The sequence below is a fragment of the Triticum aestivum genome, chromosome 2A (assembly GCF_018294505.1).
Source record: "Triticum aestivum cultivar Chinese Spring chromosome 2A, IWGSC CS RefSeq v2.1, whole genome shotgun sequence".
Taxonomy (NCBI): Eukaryota; Viridiplantae; Streptophyta; class Magnoliopsida; order Poales; family Poaceae; genus Triticum; species Triticum aestivum.
In genome coordinates this window covers 571,596,912-571,616,522 of record NC_057797.1, presented here as the reverse complement: position 1 = coordinate 571,616,522, position 19,611 = coordinate 571,596,912, and the positions used below count along the sequence as shown (strand labels likewise).

General features: G+C 44.3%; 1 protein-coding gene across 1 annotated transcript; it reads left to right on the top strand.

The window, feature by feature from the left end:
- Positions 1-10,579: 10,579 nt before the first annotated feature.
- LOC123189492 (protein FATTY ACID EXPORT 1, chloroplastic) lies at positions 10,580-14,010 on the top strand. The gene is made up of 7 exons (XM_044601920.1): positions 10,580-10,822; positions 11,196-11,416; positions 12,370-12,574; positions 13,141-13,308; positions 13,403-13,449; positions 13,526-13,566; positions 13,658-14,010. The coding sequence occupies exons 2-7, from the start codon at positions 11,264-11,266 to the stop codon at positions 13,743-13,745; spliced, it is 702 nt and encodes a 233-aa protein (XP_044457855.1). The 5' UTR covers positions 10,580-10,822; positions 11,196-11,263; the 3' UTR covers positions 13,746-14,010.
- Positions 14,011-19,611: the final 5,601 nt, after the last annotated feature.

Here is a 19,611-nt window from a genome sequence, read left to right as displayed (position 1 = left end):
GATCATGACGGTGCTTCGGAGATGGAGATCACAAGCACAAGATGATAATGGCCATATCATATCACTTATATTGATTGCATGTGATGTTTATCTTTTATGCATCTTATCTTTCTTTGTTTGACGGTAGCATTATAAGATGATCTCTCACTAAATTTCAAGATAAAAGTGTTCTCCCTGAGTATGCACCGTTGCCAAAGTTCGTCGTGCCCAGACACCACGTGATGATCGGGTGTGATAAGCTCTACGTCCATCTACAACGGGTGCAAGCCAGTTTTTGCACACGCGGAATAGTCAGGTTAAACTTGACGAGCCTAGCATATGCAGATATGGCCTCGGAACACTGAGACTGAAAGGTCGAGCATGAATCATATAGTAGATATGATCAACATAATGATGTTCACCATTGAAAGCTATTCCATTTCACGTGATGATCGGTTATGGTTTAGTTGATTTGGATCACGTGATCACTTAGATGATTAGAGGGATGTCTATCTAAGTGGGAGTTCTTAAGTAATATGATTAATTGAACTTTAATTTATCATGAACTTAGTCCTGATAGTATTTGCATATCTATAGATCAATAGCTCGCGTTATTGCTTCCCTATGTTTTATATGTGTTCCTAGAGAAAACTAAGTTGAAAGATGATAGTAGCAATGATGCGGACTGGGTCCATGATCTGAGGTTTATCCTCATTGCTGCACAGAAGAATTATGTCCTTGATGCACCGCTAGGTGAATGACCTATTGCATGAGCAGATGCAGACATTATGAACGTTTGGCTAGCTCAATATGATGACTACTTGATAGTTTAGTGCACCATGCTTAACAGCTTAGAATTGGGATTTCAAAGACGTTTTGAACGTCATGGACCATATGAGATGTTCCAGGAGTTGAAATTAATATTTCAAGCAAATACCCGAGTTGAGAGATATGAAGTCTCCAACAAGTTCTATAGCTAAAAGATGGAGGAGAATAGCTCAAGCAGTAAGCATGTGCTCGGATTGTCTGGGTACTACAATCGCTTGAATCAAGTGGGAGTTAATCTTCCAGATAAAATAGTGATTGACAGAATTCTCTAGTCACCATCACCAAGTTAGTAGAACTTCGTGATGAACTATAATATGCAAGGGATAACGGAAACGATTCCCAAGCTCTTCGTGATGCTTAAATCGACGAAGGTAGAAATCAAGAAAAGCATCAAGTGTTGATGGTAAACAAAACCACTAGTTTCAAGTAAAGGGACAAAGGGAAGAAAGGGGAACTTCAAGAAGAACGGCAAACAAGTTGCTGCTCAAGTGAAAAACCCAAGTCTGGACCAAAGCCTGAAACTAAGTGCTTCTACTGCAAAGGGACTGGTCATTGGAAGCGGAACTACCCCAAGTATTTGGCGGATAAAAAGGATGGCAAAGTGAACAAAGGTATATTTGATATACAGATTATTGATGTGTATTTTACTAGTGTTCGTAGCAACCCCTCGGTATTTGATACTGGTTCAGTTGCTAAGAGTAGTTACTCGAAACGGGAGTTGTAGAATGAACAAACACTAGTTAAGGGTGAAGTGACGATGTATGTTGGAAGTGGTTCTAAGATTGATATGATCATCATCGCACACTCCCTATACTTTCGGGATTAGTGTTGAACCTAAATAAGTGTTATTTGGTGTTTGTGTTGAGCATGAAAATGATTCGATCATGTTTATTGCAATACGGTTATTCATTTAAGTAAGAGAATAAATTGTTGTTCTATTTACATGAATAAAACCTTCTATGGTCATACACCCAATGAAAATGGTTTGTTGGATCTCGATTGTGGTGATACACATTCTCATAATATTGAAGCCAAAAGATGCAAAGTTAGTAATGATAGTGCAACTTATTTGTGGCACTGCCGTTTAGGTCATATTGGTGTAAAGCGCATGAAGAAAATCCATGTTGATGGGCTTTTGGAATCACTTGATTATGAATCAGTTGATGCTTGCGAACAGTGCCTCATGGGCAAGATGACTAAGACTCCATTCTCCGGAACAATGGAGCAAGCAACTGACTTATTGGAAATAATACATACTGATGTATGCAGTCTGATGAATGTTGAGGCTCGCGGCGGGTATCGTTATTTTCTGACCTTCACAGATGATTTGAGCAGATATGGGTATATCTACTTGATGAAACATAAGTCTGAAACATTTGAAAAGTTCAAAACTTCAGAGTGAAGTGGAAAATCATCGTGACAAGAAAATAAAGTTTCTACGATCTGATCGCAGAGACAAATATTTGAGTTATGAGTTTGGTCTTCAATTAAAACAATGTGGAATAGTTTCACAAAATCGTGCCACCTAGAACACCACAGCATAATGGTGTGTCCGAACGTCATAACCATACTATTATTGGATATAGTGCAATCTATGATGTTTCTTACCGATTAACCACTATAGTTTTGAGGTTATGCATTAGAGACAACTACATTCACGTTAAATAGGGCACCATCTAAATCCGTTGAGACGACACCGTATGAACAATGGTTTGGCAAGAAACCTAAGTTGTCGTTTCTTAAAGTTTGAGGTTGCAATGCTTATGTGAAAAAGTTTCAACCTGATAAGCTCAAACCCAAATCGGAGAAGTGCGTCTTCATAGGATACCCAAAAGAAAATGTTGGGTACACCTTCTATCACAGATCCGAAGGCAAGATATTCATTGCTGAGAATGGATCCTTTCTAGAGAAGGAGTTTCTCTTGAAAGAAGTGAGTGGGAGAAAAGTAGAACTTGATGAGGTAACTGTACCTGCTCCCTTATTGGAAAGTAGTTCATCACAGAAATCTGTTCCTGTGACTACTACACCAATTAGTGAGGAAGCTAATGATGATGATCATGTAACTTCAGATCAAGTTACTACCGAACCTCGTAGGTAAACCAGAGTGAGATCCGCACCAGAGTGGTACGGTAATCCTGTTCTGGAGGTCATGTTACTTGACCATGAAGAACCTACAAACTATGAGGAAGCGATGATGAGCCCAGATTCCGCGAAATGGCCTGAGGCCATGAAATCTGAGATGAGATCCATGTATAAGAACAAAGTATGGACTTTGATTGACTTGCCCAAAGATCGGCGAGCCATTGAGATTAAATGGATCTTCAAGAGGAAGACGGACGCTGATAGTAGTGTTACTATCTACAAAGCTAGAATTGTCGCAAAAAGGTTTTCGACAAGTTCAAGGTGTTGACCACGATGAGAATTTCTCACTCGTATCTATGCTTAAGTCTGTCCGAATCATGTTAGCTATTGCCGCATTTTATGAAATCTGGCAAATGGATAAACAAAACTGCATTCCTTAATAGGATTTATTAAAGAAGAGTTGTATATGATGCAACCAGAAGGTTTTGTCGATCCTAAAGGTACTAACAAAATATGCAAGCTCCAGCGATCCATCTATGGACTGGTGCAAGCATCTCGGAGTTGGAATATACGCTTTGATAAGTTGATCAAAGCATATAGTTTTATACAGACTTGCGGTGAAGCCTGTATTTACAAGAAAGTGAGTGGGAGCACTACAACATTTCTGATAAGTATATGTATGACATATTGTTGATCGAAGATGATGTAGAATTATTCTGCAAAGCATAAAGGAATGTTTGAAAGGAGTTTTTTCAAAGAAAGACCTCGGTGAAGCTGCTTACATATTGAGCATCAAGATCTATAGAGATAGATCAAGACGCTTGATAAGTTTTTCAATGAGTACATACCTTGACAAGATTTTGAAGTAGTTCAAAATGGAACAGTCAAAGAAGGAGTTCTTGCCTATGTTACAAGGTGTGAAGTTGAGTAAGACTCAAAAAAACCCGACCACGGCAGAAGATAGAGAGAGAATGCAAGTCATTCCCTATGCCTCAGCCATAGGTTCTATAAAGTATGCCATGCTGTGTACCAGACCTATTGTATACCCTGCCCTGAGTTTGGCAAAGGAGTACAATAGTGATCTAGGAGTAGATCACTGGACATTGGTCAAAATTATCCTTAGTGGAATAAGGATATGTTTCTCGATTATGGAAGTGACAAAAGGTTCGTCGTAAAGGGTTACGTCGATGCAAATTGATCCAGATGACTCTAAATCTCAATCTGGATACATATTGAAAGTGGGAGCAATTAGCTAGAGTAGCTCCGTGCAGAGCATTGTTGACATAGAAATTTGCAAAATACTTACGGATCTGAATGTGGCAGACCCGCTGACTAAACTTCTCTCACAAAGCAAAACATGATCACACCTTAGTACTCTTTGGGTGTTAATCACATAGCGATGTGAACTAGATTATTGACTCTAGTAAACCCTTTGGGTGTTGGTCACATGTCGATGTGAACTATGGGTGTTAATCACATGGTGATGTGAACTATTGGTATTAAATCACATGGCGATGTGAACTAGATTATTGACTCTAGTGCAAGTGGGAGACTGAAGGAAATATGCCCTAGAGGCAATAATAAAGTTATTATTTATTTCCTTATATCATGATAAATGTTTATTATTCATGCTAGAATTGTATTAACCGGAAACATAATACATGTGTGAATACATAGACAAACAGAGTGTCACTAGTATGCCTCTACTTGACTAGCTCGTTGATCAAAGATGGTTATGTTTCCTAACCATAGACATGAGTTGTCATTTGATTAACGGGATCACATCATTAGGAGAATGATGTGATTGACTTGACCCATTCCGTTAGCATAGCACTTGATCGTTTAGTTTGTTGCTATTGCTTTCTTCATGACTTATACATGTTCCTATGACTATGAGATTATGCAACTCCCGTTTACCAGAGGAACACTTTGTGTGCTACCAAACGTCACAACGTAACTGGGTGATTATAAAGGTGCTCTACAGGTGTCTCCGAAGGTACTTGTTGGGTTGGCGTATTTCGAGATTAGGATTTGTCACTCCGATTGTCGGAGAGGTATCTCTGGGCCCTCTCGGTAATGCACATCACTTAAGCCTTGCAAGCATTGCAACTAATGAGTTAGTTGCGGGATGATGTATTACGGAACGAGTAAAGAGACTTGCCAGTAACGAGATTGAACTAGGTATTGAGATACCGACGATCGAATCTCGGGCAAGTAACATACCGATGACAAAGGGAACAACGTATGTTGTTATGCGGTCTGACCGATAAAGATCTTCGTAGAATATGTGGGAGCCAATATGAGCATCCAGGTTCCGCTATTGATTATTGACCGGAGACGTGTCTCGGTCATGTCTACATTGTTCTCGAACCCGTAGGGTCCGCACGCTTAAGGTTTCGATGACAGTTATATTATGAGTTTATGGGTTTTGATGTATCGAAGGAGTTCGGAGTCCCGGATGAGATCGGGGACATGACGGGGAGTCTCGAAATGGTCGAGACATAAATATCGATATATTGGACGACTATATTCGGACATCGGAAAGGTTCCGAGTGATTCGGGTATTTTTCGGAGTACGGGAGAGTTACGGGAATTCGTCGGGGAGTATATGGGCCTTATTGGGCCATACAGGAATAGAGGAGAGAGGCCAAAAGGAAGGAGGCGCGCGCCCCCCCTCTGGTCCGAATTGGACAAGGGGTGCAGCCCACTTTTCCTTGTTCCTCTCCCCCTCTTTCCTTCTCTCCTACTCCAACAAGGGAAGGAGGAGTCCTACTCCCGGTGGGAGTAGGACTCCCCCCTTGGCGCGCCCTCCTCCTAGGCCGTCCGCCTCCCTCCCTTGCTCCTTTATATACGGGGGCAGGGGGCACCCCTTAGACACAACAGTTGATCATTGATCTCTTAGCCGTGTGCGGTGCCCCCCTCCAGCATAGTCCTCGATAATATTGTAGTGGTGCTTAGGCGAAGCCCTGTGACAGTAGAACATCAAGATCGTCACCACGTCGTCGTGCTGACGGAACTCTTCCCCGACATTCTGCTGGATCGGAGTCCGGGGATCGTCATCGAGCCTGAACGTGTGCTAGAACTCGGAGGTGCCGTAGTTTCAGTGCTTGATCGGTCGGGCCGTGAAGACGTACGACTACATCAATCGCGTTGTGCTAACGCTTCCGCTTTCGTTCTACGAGGGTACGTGGACAACACTCTCCCCTCTCGTTGCTATGCATCACCATGATCTTGCGTGTGCATAGGAATTTTTTTGAAATTACTACGTTCCCCAACAACTGCTATGGGCTTAGCAAGAACCGTTCTTACCTACGCATCAAAACCACAACGATTTTTCGTCAAGTGTGCTGTTTTAATCTTCAACAAGGACCTGACGTAGTCAAAATCGATTCAACTAAAGCCGGAGAAACAGACACCCACTAGCCACCTGTGTGCGAAGCACATCGGTAGAACCAATCTCATGAACATGGTCATCTAATGTCGGTCTGTGCCGCTTCATCCAACAATACCATAGAATCAAAGTATGACATGCTGGTAAGCAGTATGACTATTATCGCCCACAACTCTTTGTGTTCTACTCGTGCATATAATATCTACGCATAGACCTGGCTCAGATGCCACTGTTGGGGAACACAGTATTTTAAAAACTTTCCTACGATCACGCAAGATCTATCTAGGAGATGTATAGCAACGAGAGGGGAGAGTGTGTCTACGTACCCTCGTAGACCGAAAGCGGAAGCGTTTAGTAACGCGGTTGATGTAGTCGAACGTCTTCGCGATCCAACCGATCAAGCACCGAACGCACGGCACCTCCGCGACACACGTTCAGCTCGATGATGTCCCTCGTACTATTGATCCAGTTGAGGCCGAGGGTGAGTTCCGTCAGCATGACTGCGTGTTGACGGTGATGATGAAGTTACCGACGCAGGTCTTCGCCTAAGCACTACGACAATATGACCGAGGTGTAAAACTGTGGAGGAGGCACCGCACACGGCTAAAGATCAATTTGTGTGTCTATGGGGTGCCCCCTCCCCCGTATATAAAGGAGGGGAGGAGGAGGCCGGCCGACCCTAAGGGGCGCGCCCAAGGGGGGGGGGAATCCTACTCCAAGTAGGAATCGCCCCCCCTTTCCTAGTCCAAGTAGGAGAAGAAGGAAGGAGAGGGGGTGGGAGAGGGAAAGAGGGGCCGCGCCCCCTCCCCTAGTCCTATTCGGACTCCCCTTGGGGGGGCACCACCTCATGGCTGCTGCCCTCTCTCTCTCCCCTAAGGCCCACTAAGGCCCATTACTTCCTCGGGGGGTTCCGGTAACCCCACCGGCACTCCGGTTTTATCCGAAACTATCCGGAACACTTCCGGTGTCCGAATAACATGGTCCAATATATCAATCTTTATTCTCGACTATTTCGAGACTCCTCGTCATGTCTGTGATCTCATCCGGGACTCCGAACAATCTTCGGTACATCAAATCACATAACTCATAATACAAATCGTCATCGAACGTTAAGCGTGCGGACCCTACGGGTTCGAGAACTATGTAGACATGACCGAGACACATCTCCGGTCAATAACCAATAGCGGAACTTGGATGATCATATTGGTTCCTACATATTCTACGAAGATCTGTATCAGTCAAACCGCATAACAACATACGTTGTTCCCTTTGTCATCGGTATGTTACTTGCCCGAGATTCGATCGTTGGTATCATCATACCTAGTTCAATCTCATTACTGGCAAGTCTCTTTACTCGTTCCGTAATGCATCATTCTACAACTAACTCATTAATCACATTGCTTGCAAGGCTTATAGTGATGTGCATTACCGAGAGGCCCCAGAGATACCTCTCCGACAATCGGAGTGACAAATCCTAATCTCGATCTATGCCAACTCAACAAACACCATCGGAGACACCTGTAGAGCATCTTTATAGTCACCCAGTTACGTTGTGACGCTTGATAGCACACAAGGTGTTCCTCCGGTATTCGAGAGTTGCATAATCTCATAGTCATAGGAGCATGTGTAAGTCATGAAGAAAGCAATAGCAATAGAACTAAACGATCATAATGCTAAGCTAGCGGATGGGTCTTGTCCATCACATCATTCTCTAATGATGTGATCCCGTTCATCAAATGACAACACATGTATATGGCTAGGAAACTTAACCATCTTTGATTAACGAGCTAGTCAAGTAGAGGCATACTAGGGACACTCTGTTTGTCTATGTATTCACACATGTACTAAGTTTCTGGTTAATACAATTCTAGCATGAATAATAAACATTTACCATGATATAAGGAAATATAAATAACAACTTTATTATTGCCTCTAGGGCATATTTCCTTCAACTACTCCTCCCCGAATACGATTGAACACATGTCTCGTCATATGAAAGAGATGGCGGAATTGATGTGGTTTGAAGAGCGCGACATTCTCAAAGTAATCAATATAGAGAAGGTCGTGGCCGCTCTACCTATTGCGGTTCAAGGCTGGAGCATGCCCTGGGATTGATCCCCTAACCGAGGCAGTTGCCTAGCAATGTGGTCATTGACGACCAATGCATCGATCACAAGCTCTTCGTCATCCAATGAACAAATGAAGTTGTGGAAAAAATAATCATCCCCACTGTCCATGGTACCTTGTGAGAAAAGTATCAAACACCTTGCGGTTGTGGTGGAGACGCGGCCGAGAAGAGCACCTCGGGCTCCCCTCACAGGGCAGCAAGCAAGGTTGGCGTTCGCGGCCGGCGGCTATGCAGCGCCTATCGGAAGGTGTTGGGGTCGATGGGCATCGCCGGTAGTCGTAGCTTCCTGGGTACCGGATGCGGTAGCTATGGCGGGGGAGGGGGGCAGGCGAGGGGCAGCCAGAGAAAAGAGGGAGTTGCACCCTCGACAAGCGGGCCAGGTGAGGACAAGGGTACGCATCCCGCCCATCTGTGCGCTGTCCGTTTCGACGCAAATGCGACCTAAATTTGGGCCGGGAATGGGTCGAAAGCGGACAAAAAACGAACACTTATCCATTTGCTCCCGCACGTTGGGCTGCAATTTCTATCCGTTTAGCCCCAAAAGGCGCGACCGGACCATTTGGGTCACGCATTGGAGTTGGCCTAACCCCAACACCCCTTGTGCTCCTCTGTGTGCAATGACCTCGTGCCTAGAGGTGATATCAACTATGAGAGCATAAAGCAAACAACAACACTGCCAACACACACCAACAAAGGGACTGAACACCGTGATCTTGACCCAGAGGCGCACGGTGCCGGCCGGATCGTACACGATGACCATGAATCACAACCCACGTGCTTCATTAGGACCCTGCCACCCCATGCTCTCCTCTTCGCGGCTGGATCCAACATGAACAACGGTGGGATCAGCTCATCCCTGTCGGCTCGGGATGGGGTGGTGTGGCACGTCGGCGTCCTCGTGATGCTGAGCACATGCTCAAGCTTAGCGAGCTGGTCGGAGAAGGCGAAGGTGGAGAGGACGAGGACAGGATGGCGCTTGAGGGGGAAGGCCGAGAAGGCGGAGAATAAGCCAAAGGGGAGGAAGGGGCAGTGTTGGTGGTTGGGGGCCGCATTCGACCGACGGCAGGAGATGAAGCGTGCACATCGAAGTTCTATTCCGTGACCGACGACGGTCGTGGGAGGGCAGCGGGCAGGCAACGGAAAACTTTAGTGTGACGGTTGGTAGCATGTGCGTTGTATTTGGTTTTTTATGCAGCCGCACAGGTGTTACAAATTTGGAGAGGAGGCAATTTTTGACACGTGATAAGATATATCATCTGTTGGAGCACTATCTTTTAGCCTAAAATACCATAAAAACATTTTTTAGGCACGACAGGTTTTTTATCATCTGATGCGCCAAGGAAACGTCGAGGAATCTAATCCGCCAGGTCAATTCTTCTCCGGAGCTAGCCGCTGCCTCCCTAGAACCCTAGCTTTCTGCCTCCTGCCGGCGCCAGCGCCGATCCGTCCCATCTTCAGTGGCCCTATGGCCATGGAGGCGGAGTGGATCTCGGCCCTTGCCGGTGGGAGGGCTCCGTTTTTAGATCTTTTCTCGAGCTTTGTTAGGGTTTGTGTCGTATTTAGGAATGCGAGACGGGGGCGGCTTCCTGAAGATGAAATAAAGGTCTTCCTGCCTAGCCCCCCGTCCTGGTGATGCGTCTTGCATCATCGGTGGGCGTGTGGAGGTGTATCTCCGGCAGATCCGTCTTTGGTGAATTTGCTCGGATTTGTTCGTCGTTTTGTCTTCGTTCGTGTGTTTTCAGATTGGATCCTTTTGATCTACACTCTTCATCTGCGACGGTTGCTATTCTGGTGCGTTGGTTCTACGGGGCCTTAGCACGACGACTTCCCGACTGTCTACTACAATAAGGTTTCTCCGGCTCCGGCGAGGGAGGGGCGATGACAGCGGCGCACCTTCGGCTCGCTTCAGTGATTGTAGTTGTCACTAGGTGGTCTACGGATTTGGATGTAATTTTTATTATTTCTAGTGTTCGTTGTACTATCATGATTCAAGAAGAATAGATTGGAAGTTTTTCCGGTAAAAAAAAAGAAACGTCGAGGAGGAAAGAAGAAGCACGAACTGTGCAAGGTAGCAAGCGTGGCCAAGAAGACGGGAGAGAAGGGCACGGGAGAGAAGGAAGAAGAGTCGCACTTTAACGACCGTGAGTGTGACACATTCCTTGGATAAATTTTGGTCCAGAGGATCAATTGCTAAACTTTTTAACCCTCGGGATGACTGAAATAACCATACCGCCCCTGGTTAATTTCCAGGTCTGCCCACAGGACAGGCCCCGCACCGCCGCGAACAGATCCTGGGATCTCTCCTCCCTCCAACCCTCCTTCCTCGTCTCTCGTTTCCCTCTCTTTCAGTCGCTGCCCCGACGCCCCCTCGACCTCGGTCCAAGTCCGGCAGCCAGGGCGACAGCGACGGCAAGGTATGCTCCGTCCCCCCCTTATATTTTCCTCTCTAACGAGTTCCTTGATTGGTTGAATCCCTCGTGGAAACCCTAGATGAGAAACTCGTTATTCGACATAGATGCCATGAAAAAAATTCTTAGCGTTTTTATTTCTAATTAAGGAGACTCTTGTTTTCCTGTGATCAAATAATTTTTGTGGGAAAAACTGGACAAAATTTATGAGAAAGTGAGCATATACGCGCTCCTGCTGCGTGGCTGCCGTTCAGGTGCAAACCATATATGCTTGTGGAAAAGGGGGGAGGGGGGTGGGGTGGGGTGGGTTAGATTTAAGTGAGTACTTCATTTTGTATCACACATGTCGGGAACTCATTGATTGGCACATCAACTTCAGGGCATTTGAAACGGCGGCACACCAATTTGGCCAAATAAATCAACAAAGTTGCACCAACTTCAGGGCAAATGGTAAAAAGTCCTGTTTCACCATCGCAATCCCACATGGCGGTAGCGGCGGCGCAGCTCCGTGGATCGGCCACAGTCGCTCGGAGGCATGGAGCCTTCAGAGTCCCCTCCTCCTGCCGGTGGCCACGTCACCCTCTCGCCGGTTCACTAAAGGTATTACCCTGATCCAGACAGTAAACACTATCTTTGGGTAATTCATTCATACCCTGTTATATTTTCTTGTGTTTGGAATTGGATGACACTCTACTCATCTGAAGAACATGTTACTGTTGTTTTATAAGTTCTTGACAATTGACCACTAGAATATTTTGTTGTTGTGTAAAATACACCAGTTTTTCTGTGATTTTCATAAAGAAGAAATATCGAGTTTATGTGCACTTGACAATTTAGTAGGTGTAGTAAGGGGAAGTTTTCCATTTACAGGCATCTGGTAGTTTGATCATTGATGGTGCGTGCACGTTGTCTAAGGAAAATTAGATCACAAAGAGGCAAGAAAATGGTTGCTGAATCTGCTTGTAGAAATTTGGAACAATAAACATTTGAATTCATACTTCTGTAGTTTACAGTTTGTTCTTCTAGCATGGACCAAATATATAACCACATGATCAAGCTTTCCGATTTTTATAGTCAAGCGTTTAATCAGTGCATGTATTTCTGCCCTTATTGGGAGGACCTTTGAGATGAGAACCTTAGCTGGTTTAATTGTTCTGTTGTACTCCCTCCGTTCCAAATTACTCGTCGCAGAAATGGATGTATCTAGAACTAAAATACATCTAGATACATATCACCATTGGTAGTAAATGCATTTTGGTGGCACAAGTCTTGAGATGCATTTTGGTGTTATAATATTCTGCAAAAAAGTACTCCCTCCGTCCCAAAATAAGTGTCTCAACTTTGTACTAACTTTACTGCAAACTGCAAAGTTGTACTAACCTTGAGACACTTATTTTGGGACGGAGGTAGTACATTATATCCTGCAGTATCAAGCCATGCTCTTCCACAGGATTAGCTTGGGTATAATGACCAGAAGATTTGTTTCTTAGAGAAAATAATGCAAAACTCAAAAAAGGTTGACTTTACCTTTTTAACATATTTTGTTGCCTCAGCTTTCAGTTTCTACCAGTGCAGTGGGTAGGAAGCCATTTGGTTTTGGTGCCAAAATTGCAACAAAATGTGCTAATGAAAACACTCGAGCTGAAGAGTTGAATTCGAGATCAGATCAAGCAGGTGAACTTGTAGCAGCAGTTGAAGATGTTACTCCCCAAAAGAGGAGTGCTAAGATCCATGATTTTTGTTTTGGGATTCCTTTCGGTAAGTAACTCTTTTTACAACAAAGGCAAAATCCTGTCATTTTCTAATTGAATAAGCATGTGGGTGAATGTAAAATCCTGCCGCAGAAGTTTCCTGGTGGGTTTGATTTTGCAAATACCAGTTTCGCTTTTAGGAGAATTACCAGTATACATTGTAAAGCGATATTATTTTCTTCAGCTTGTTAATGAAAGTGAGCAGTAAGGTCGTAACTGTTTGAAAGTAAAGATGAGCTTCTCACTGCATAATTACCCAAACTCACTGCTATAGTGTTGATTGATCCTGCAAGTTTCAGAAATGCTGCAATTTTCCTTATATAGCAGAAATTCTAAAGAATGTCAGAGATTGCCCTTGCTATATAGGTATGATAAATAATCCTAAACCAGTTGAAAATGAGAGTGGCATGACTGCTTTCTTTTACAGTCATACTTCAAACAGGAAATGTTCCTTATTTCATTAACGGTTTCATCAGTCTTGAATGGTACCCTGTAGAAAGTAGCACTGAAAACATGAACCCTGTTCGCTTGGATGTGTCTGCATATAACAAATAATTTCACTTGGTAGTGCAGGTGGTCTTTTGTTCTGCATGGGGCTTCTAGGCTACTTCTTCTCTAGGAGTACTGTAAGTCTTGTCCTAGGTGTTGCACCTGGGCTTGCTACGCTCCTTCTTGGTACCCTCAGTTTAAACTTCTGGAGGAGTGGAAGATCCAGCTTCCTGTTTATATTGGGCCAAGCAGGTGAGATAACATTCCATATTCTTGGTGTATTATATGTTTGCTTGTTCTGTATTACATGTTTGCTTATTGACATGTTCAATTTGCTCTGTTTTAGCAATTTCTGCTGTCCTTGCATGGAAGTATTCTCATGCATATTTACTGGTAACTACCGTGCACGTTCCATTTGTATGGATCATTCCTTTCATAACAGTGAGTTAATCATAGTTCTGTCTTGCAGACAAATAGAATTCTTCCTTGGGGCTTCTACGCTTCACTGAGGTACCTTACTGTTGATGTATAACCCCCTTCATTTTTCTCGTGGAAATTGAAGACCTTGATGTATTGTTACTCTTTCTTCAAAATGGTGCAGCACTGCGATGGCTTGTTTCTATGCGTACGTGCTGCTTGCTGGAGGAAATCCACCACCCAAGAAGTTGGCACCGGCACCATCATCGTAGAGCCAGGGAGCAGGCATACCTTTCTGTCCTAGCTTAATTTGACATTTGTGCTCCATAAAATGCTGCGACTACGAGCACAGAAGAGTTTGTCTTCTATATTTGTATATGTTTCCTAGTCTTGGGTTCGCTTGCGGCGAGCTCTTGGATTTTTGGCGGAACGTCTGAGAAAATAATACTGGCAGGATGGTTGTAACGATCCAGCCCTGATGAGCATTTTTTCTTTCGGCTACTTGAACATGATGAAGGATAACCAGTTACCTCTTGACGCACTTATTTGGTGGATCACCTGACAACAACACGTTTGATATTCCACTGAACATATAGCCTTGATACGTACAACGGACGGAATTTTGAACGATTTGGTCGCGTATTCAGGCGATGGTTCTTTTGGGTAGGCAAATAAGAGCCGAAGCTGCCTGTTCCATTGCATCAGTGAAACAACAGTTCGGGAGTTGAGTTTTAACGGGAACACACGTGTTATCAACCTAGTTTTTTTTCCCGGGTAACCACGAGATTTCATTCCATGGCCAGATGGTTACAATCTGCTAATACAAGATTGTGAATGAAATGGTGGCCTTATTGCAACCAACAGGTGGTGTTATGAGCGGTACGAGCATAATTAGCGAGACAATGTGAAACCCTATTATGGGACCTAGCTATCTCAATTGGTTTAAACTCCCGTTCTACCATTTGATTCTTGATTTCCTTAACAAGATTACCAAATGGTGATTTGGCAAGGGAAGCACTGACATAAAAGAGAGAGCTATCATCGAGTCCGACCAGTGCAACAGGAAGGCTAGACTATTGAAGGGCCAGTGACATTCCTATCATTATTGCTTGAATCTGCGCTTCGAGAGCATTGTTGCAATAGAACATCAGCTGGTATGAAGCAAAAGTAACCTCACAATTGTTGTTCCTCAAGATTATGCCCGCTCTTGCTGATTCATCCTTTGAGGACAAAGACCCATCCGCTGATAAAGAAAACCAATCCGCTGGTGGCAGTGTCCATGGGGGCGCCGGCAGAAGAACCTTCACACTCTGCACCTTAACGACATCATTAACAAGAGACTTGCATTTGATTACTTGCTCAGTTATGAGATGTTATATATTATGGACCAAGTTAAGGTAGCTACATAAGAAACTCCTCAAAGCTTTCATCCGTGCAATTTCTTTACCATGAACCAGGTCATTCTGAAGGTTTCAAATCCTCCATATTAACATGATGATCATATCTCGAATGTCACTTGAATGCAGTGCCAAAAAGTTTAACAACCATTCTTCTTCGGTGTACAAAACTTGTTCCTTATTGGGTATAGGCCAGACTTCGGTCATCAAATCCCATAACATAGCTGCATGATATGTACCCTAGTTTGCCTTGCCGCATAGTGGGCACATCACGCGTCGAGCTAGGTGATGGCGACACTTACACAACATGGTAGCTAGCACCCCGGAGATCACCTTCATGCTGTGACCTGCATCCTATGGGGCACCACCGCCTGCCAGACCAAGTTACACAACTTTAGGTCAGGGCAAGAGCTAGAGGCTTCCAACGAGAAAGAATTTTCGTGTGCCTCCATCGCAAGTTTATATGCGCTACGAGCACAAAGCACCCATTGGGGTATGGCTGCCACGCGAGGAAATCCTCCTGCTGTCTAGGTGATGTACGGATTTTTTGGATGACCACCACGTCAGCGAGATAAAAGTGTATGTTCAACAAGTTTGGAATCCAGGCATTGTTGTCCGAAACTCTATTGAGTCTACATTGTAGCTTCGAGGTTATAGGGCGGAATGATGGCCCCCCTAGGAATCCATGGGTCCTGCCAGGTCTGAATAGATGTGTCATTCCCCACCCTCCTGATAAGACATTTCTTCAGTAGTTGAAGACCATGTTCAAGTCTTTCCTAAACAGCAGAGGCATTCCCGGGAAACACTATCAACATGGTTGGCATTGGGAAAGTACCTGGCTTTTAACAAACATGAACAAAGGATGTCTGAATGATTTAGTAACCACCACACTTGTTTGGACAAGAGAGCTTGGTTGAAGGCCCTCATGTCTCTGAAACCAAGCCCTCCCTTTTGTTTTGGTAGAACAAGCTTGTCCCAGGCAACCCATGCCAATTTCCTTCTTTCTTTCTCAACTTCCCACCAATAATAACACCATTCTAGTAAGATCATCACAAAAACAATATGGGATCTTAAATACACTCATCAAAAAGGTATGTATAGCCTTAGAGATTGATGTGATAAGAATTTCCTTACTACGGGATGCCATGTATCTTTCACTCGAATCCATGAGCCTTTTACTAAGCCTGGATTGAACACTCTATAACCCTCCTTTATGCATTCTGCCTTCTGCACAGGCAACCCAACATACTTGGGGTCGAAAACTTCTTGAGTGATCACCCAAATCCAACATCACTTGAAGTCCTTTGTGGGAATCATTTCTCTCATGCTCATGGGCTACAAGTTTGTATAAACTATCCCAACCCTGCCCTCCACGAGCAGTATGCCATCCATGTCCAGGGCCAGGACAGTTATCTTCCTCCATCTCTTGCACCCTATTCTATGAAGCATTGGCTACGAGCCACTTACCAAAGCAGGAAGCACTTGGCTCATGCTCCATAGTGTAAACATGCCCCATCTTGCCACAAACCTCATGTAAATGTGGAACATTCTCGTACTTTGCACGAAAGTTCAACATCTCGTCTCCCTCAGGGTGTATTATAGCGAAACAAGCGAGCTCCTTGTTGACATCAAGCAACATCTGGACGCGGGCAAACATACTTTATGTGTTCATGTTAACATTTACAACTGAAGGAAATATGCCCTAGAGGCAATAATAAAGTTGTTATTTATATTTCCTTATATCATGATAAATGTTTATTATTCATGCTAGAATTGTATTAACTAGAAACTCAGTACATGTGTGAATACATAGACAAACAAAGTGTTCCTAGTTTGCCTCTACTTGACTAGCTCGTTAATCAAAGATGGTTAAGTTTCCTAGCCATGGACATGTGTTGTCATTTGATGAAAGAGATCACATCATTAGAGAATGATGTGATGGACAAGACCCATCCGTTAGCTTAGCACTATGATCGTTTAGTTTATTGCTATTGCTTTCTTCATGACTTATACATGTTCCTATGACTATGAGATTATGCAACTCCCGAATACCGGAGGAACACATAGTGTGCTATCAAACGTCACAACGTAACTGGGTGATTATAAAGATGCTCTACAGGTGTCTCCGATGGTGTTTGTTGAGTTGGCATAGATCGAGATTAGGATTTATCACTCCGATTCTCGGAGAGGTATCTCTGGGCCCTCTCGGTAATGCACATCACTATAAGCCTTGCAAGCAATGTGAATAATGAGTTAGTCATGGGATGATGCATTACGGAACGAGTAAAGGGACTTGCCGGTGACAAGATTGAACTAGGTATGATGATACCGACGATCGAATCTCAGGCAAGTAACATACCGATGACAAAGGGAACAACGCATGTTGTTGTGCGGTTTGACCGATAAAGATCTTCGTAGAATATGTAGGAACCAATACGAGAATCCAGGTTCCGCTATTGGTTATTGACCGGAGATGTGTCTCGGTCATGTCTACATAGTTCTCGAACCCGTAGGGTCCGCACGCTTAACGTTCGATGACGATATGTATTATGAGTTATGTGATTTGATGTACCAAAGGTTGTTCGGAGACCTGGATGAGATCATGGACATGACGAGGAGTATCGAAATGGTCGATACATAAAGATTCATATATTGGAAGGCTACATTCGGACACCGGAATGGTTCGGGTCGTTTCAGAGTACCGGGGGTTACCGGAACCCCCCTGGGAAGTTATTGGGCCTCATGGGCCTAATGGTGGAAGAGAGGAGGCATGCCAAGGTGTGGCGCGCGCCCCCCTAGTCCAAATTGAATTGGACTAGGACTAGGGGGGCCGGCCCCCCTTTCCTTCTCTTCTTCCTCTCCTTCCTTCTTCTCCTACTAGGACTAGGAAAAGGGGAAACCTACTCCTATTAGGAGTAGGATTCCCCCCTTTAGGCGTGCCCCTTGTGGTCGGCCCTCCTCCTCCTCCCCTCCTTTATATACGAGGGAGGGGGCACCCCATAGACACACAAGTTGATCTTTAGCCGTGTGCGGTGCCCCCCTCCACAGTTTTCCACCTCGGTCATATTGTCGTAGTGCTTTGGCGAAGCCCTGCATCGGTAACTTCATCATCACCGTCACTACGCCATCGTGTTGAAGGAACTTACCCTCGGCCTCAGCTGGATCAAGAGTACGAGGGACGTCACCGAGCTGAACGTGTGCAGATCGCGGAGGTGCCATGCGTTCGGTACTTGATCGGTTGGATCGCAAAGACGTTTGACTACATCAACCGCGTTACTAAATGCTTCCGCTTTCGATCTACAAGGGTACATAGACACACTCTCCCCTCTCGTTGCTATGCATCTCCTAGATAGATCTTGCGTGATCGTAGATTTTTTTTTTGAAATACTGTGTTCCCCAACAGTGGCATGATACGTCTCCATCGTATCTACTTTTCCAAACACTTTTGACCTTGTTTTGGACTCTAACTTGCATGATTTGAATGGAACTAACCTGGACTGACGCAGTTTTCAGCAGAATTGCCATGGTGTTATTTTTGTGCAGAAATAAAAGTTCTTAGAATGACCTGAAACTTCACGGAGAATATTTTTGGAATTTATAAAAAATACTGGCGAAAGAATCAACACCAGGGGCCCACAACCTGTCCATGAAGGTGGGGGTGCGCCCACTCCCCTAGGGCGCGCCCCCTGTCTCGTGGGCCCTCTGAGGCTCCACCGACCTCAACTCCAACTCTATATATTCACGTTCGTGGAAAAAATAGGAAGAAGGATTCGTCACGTTTTACGATATGGAGCCGCCGCCAAGCCCTAATCTCTCTCGGGAGGGCTGATCTGGAGTCCGTTCCAGGCTCTGGAGAGGGGAATCCGTCGCCATCGTCATCAACCTTCCTCCATCACCAATTTCATGATGTTCACTGCCGTGCATGAGTAATTCCATCGTAGGCTTGCTGGACGGTGATGGGTTGGATGAGATTTATCATGTAATCGAGTTAGTTTTGTTAGGGTTTGATCCCTAGTATCCACTATGTTCTGAGATTGATGTTGCTATGACTTTGCTATGCTTACTGCTTGTCACTAGGGCCCGAGTGCCATGATTTCAGATCTGAACCTATTATGTTTCCATGAATATATGTGAGTTCTTGATCCTATTTTGCAAGTCAATAGTCACCTACTATGTGTTATGATCCGGTATAATCGGGACCACTCCCGATGATGACTATAGTTTGAGGAGTTCATGTATTCACTAAGTGTTAATGCTTTGTTCCGGTACTCTATTAAAAGGAGGCCTTAATATCCCTTAGTTTCCGATAGGACCCCGCTGCCATGGGAGGGTAGGACAAAAGATGTCATGCAAGTTCTTTTCCATAAGCACGTACGACTATATACGGAATACATACCTACATTACATTACTGAACTGGAGCTAGTTCTGTGTCACCCTACGTTATAACTGTTACATGAGGAATCACATTCGACATAATTATCCATCACTGATCCAATACCAACGAGCTTTTCACATATTGATCTTTGCTTAGTTACTTTACCGTTGCCACTGTTACAATCACTACAAAACCAATACTGTTACTTTTTCCACCGTTACCGTTACTTCCATATTACTTTGCTATTAAATACTTTGCTGCAGATATTAAGTCTTTCAGGTGCGGTTGAATTGACAACTCAACTGTTAATACTTGAGAATATTCTTTGGCTTCCCTTGTGTCGAATCAATAAATTTGGGTTGAAT

Excerpts from the sequence above, each read along its gene's own strand:
- LOC123189492 (XM_044601920.1), top strand. The coding sequence starts at position 11,264 with ATGGTAAAAAGTCCTGTTTCACCATCGCAATCCCACATGGCGGTAGCG. Across the intron at positions 12,575-13,140 it reads TTGTTTTGGGATTCCTTTCG|GTGGTCTTTTGTTCTGCATG; the intron begins GTAAGTAACTCT and ends TTGGTAGTGCAG. Across the intron at positions 13,567-13,657 it reads GGCTTCTACGCTTCACTGAG|CACTGCGATGGCTTGTTTCT; the intron begins GTACCTTACTGT and ends AAAATGGTGCAG.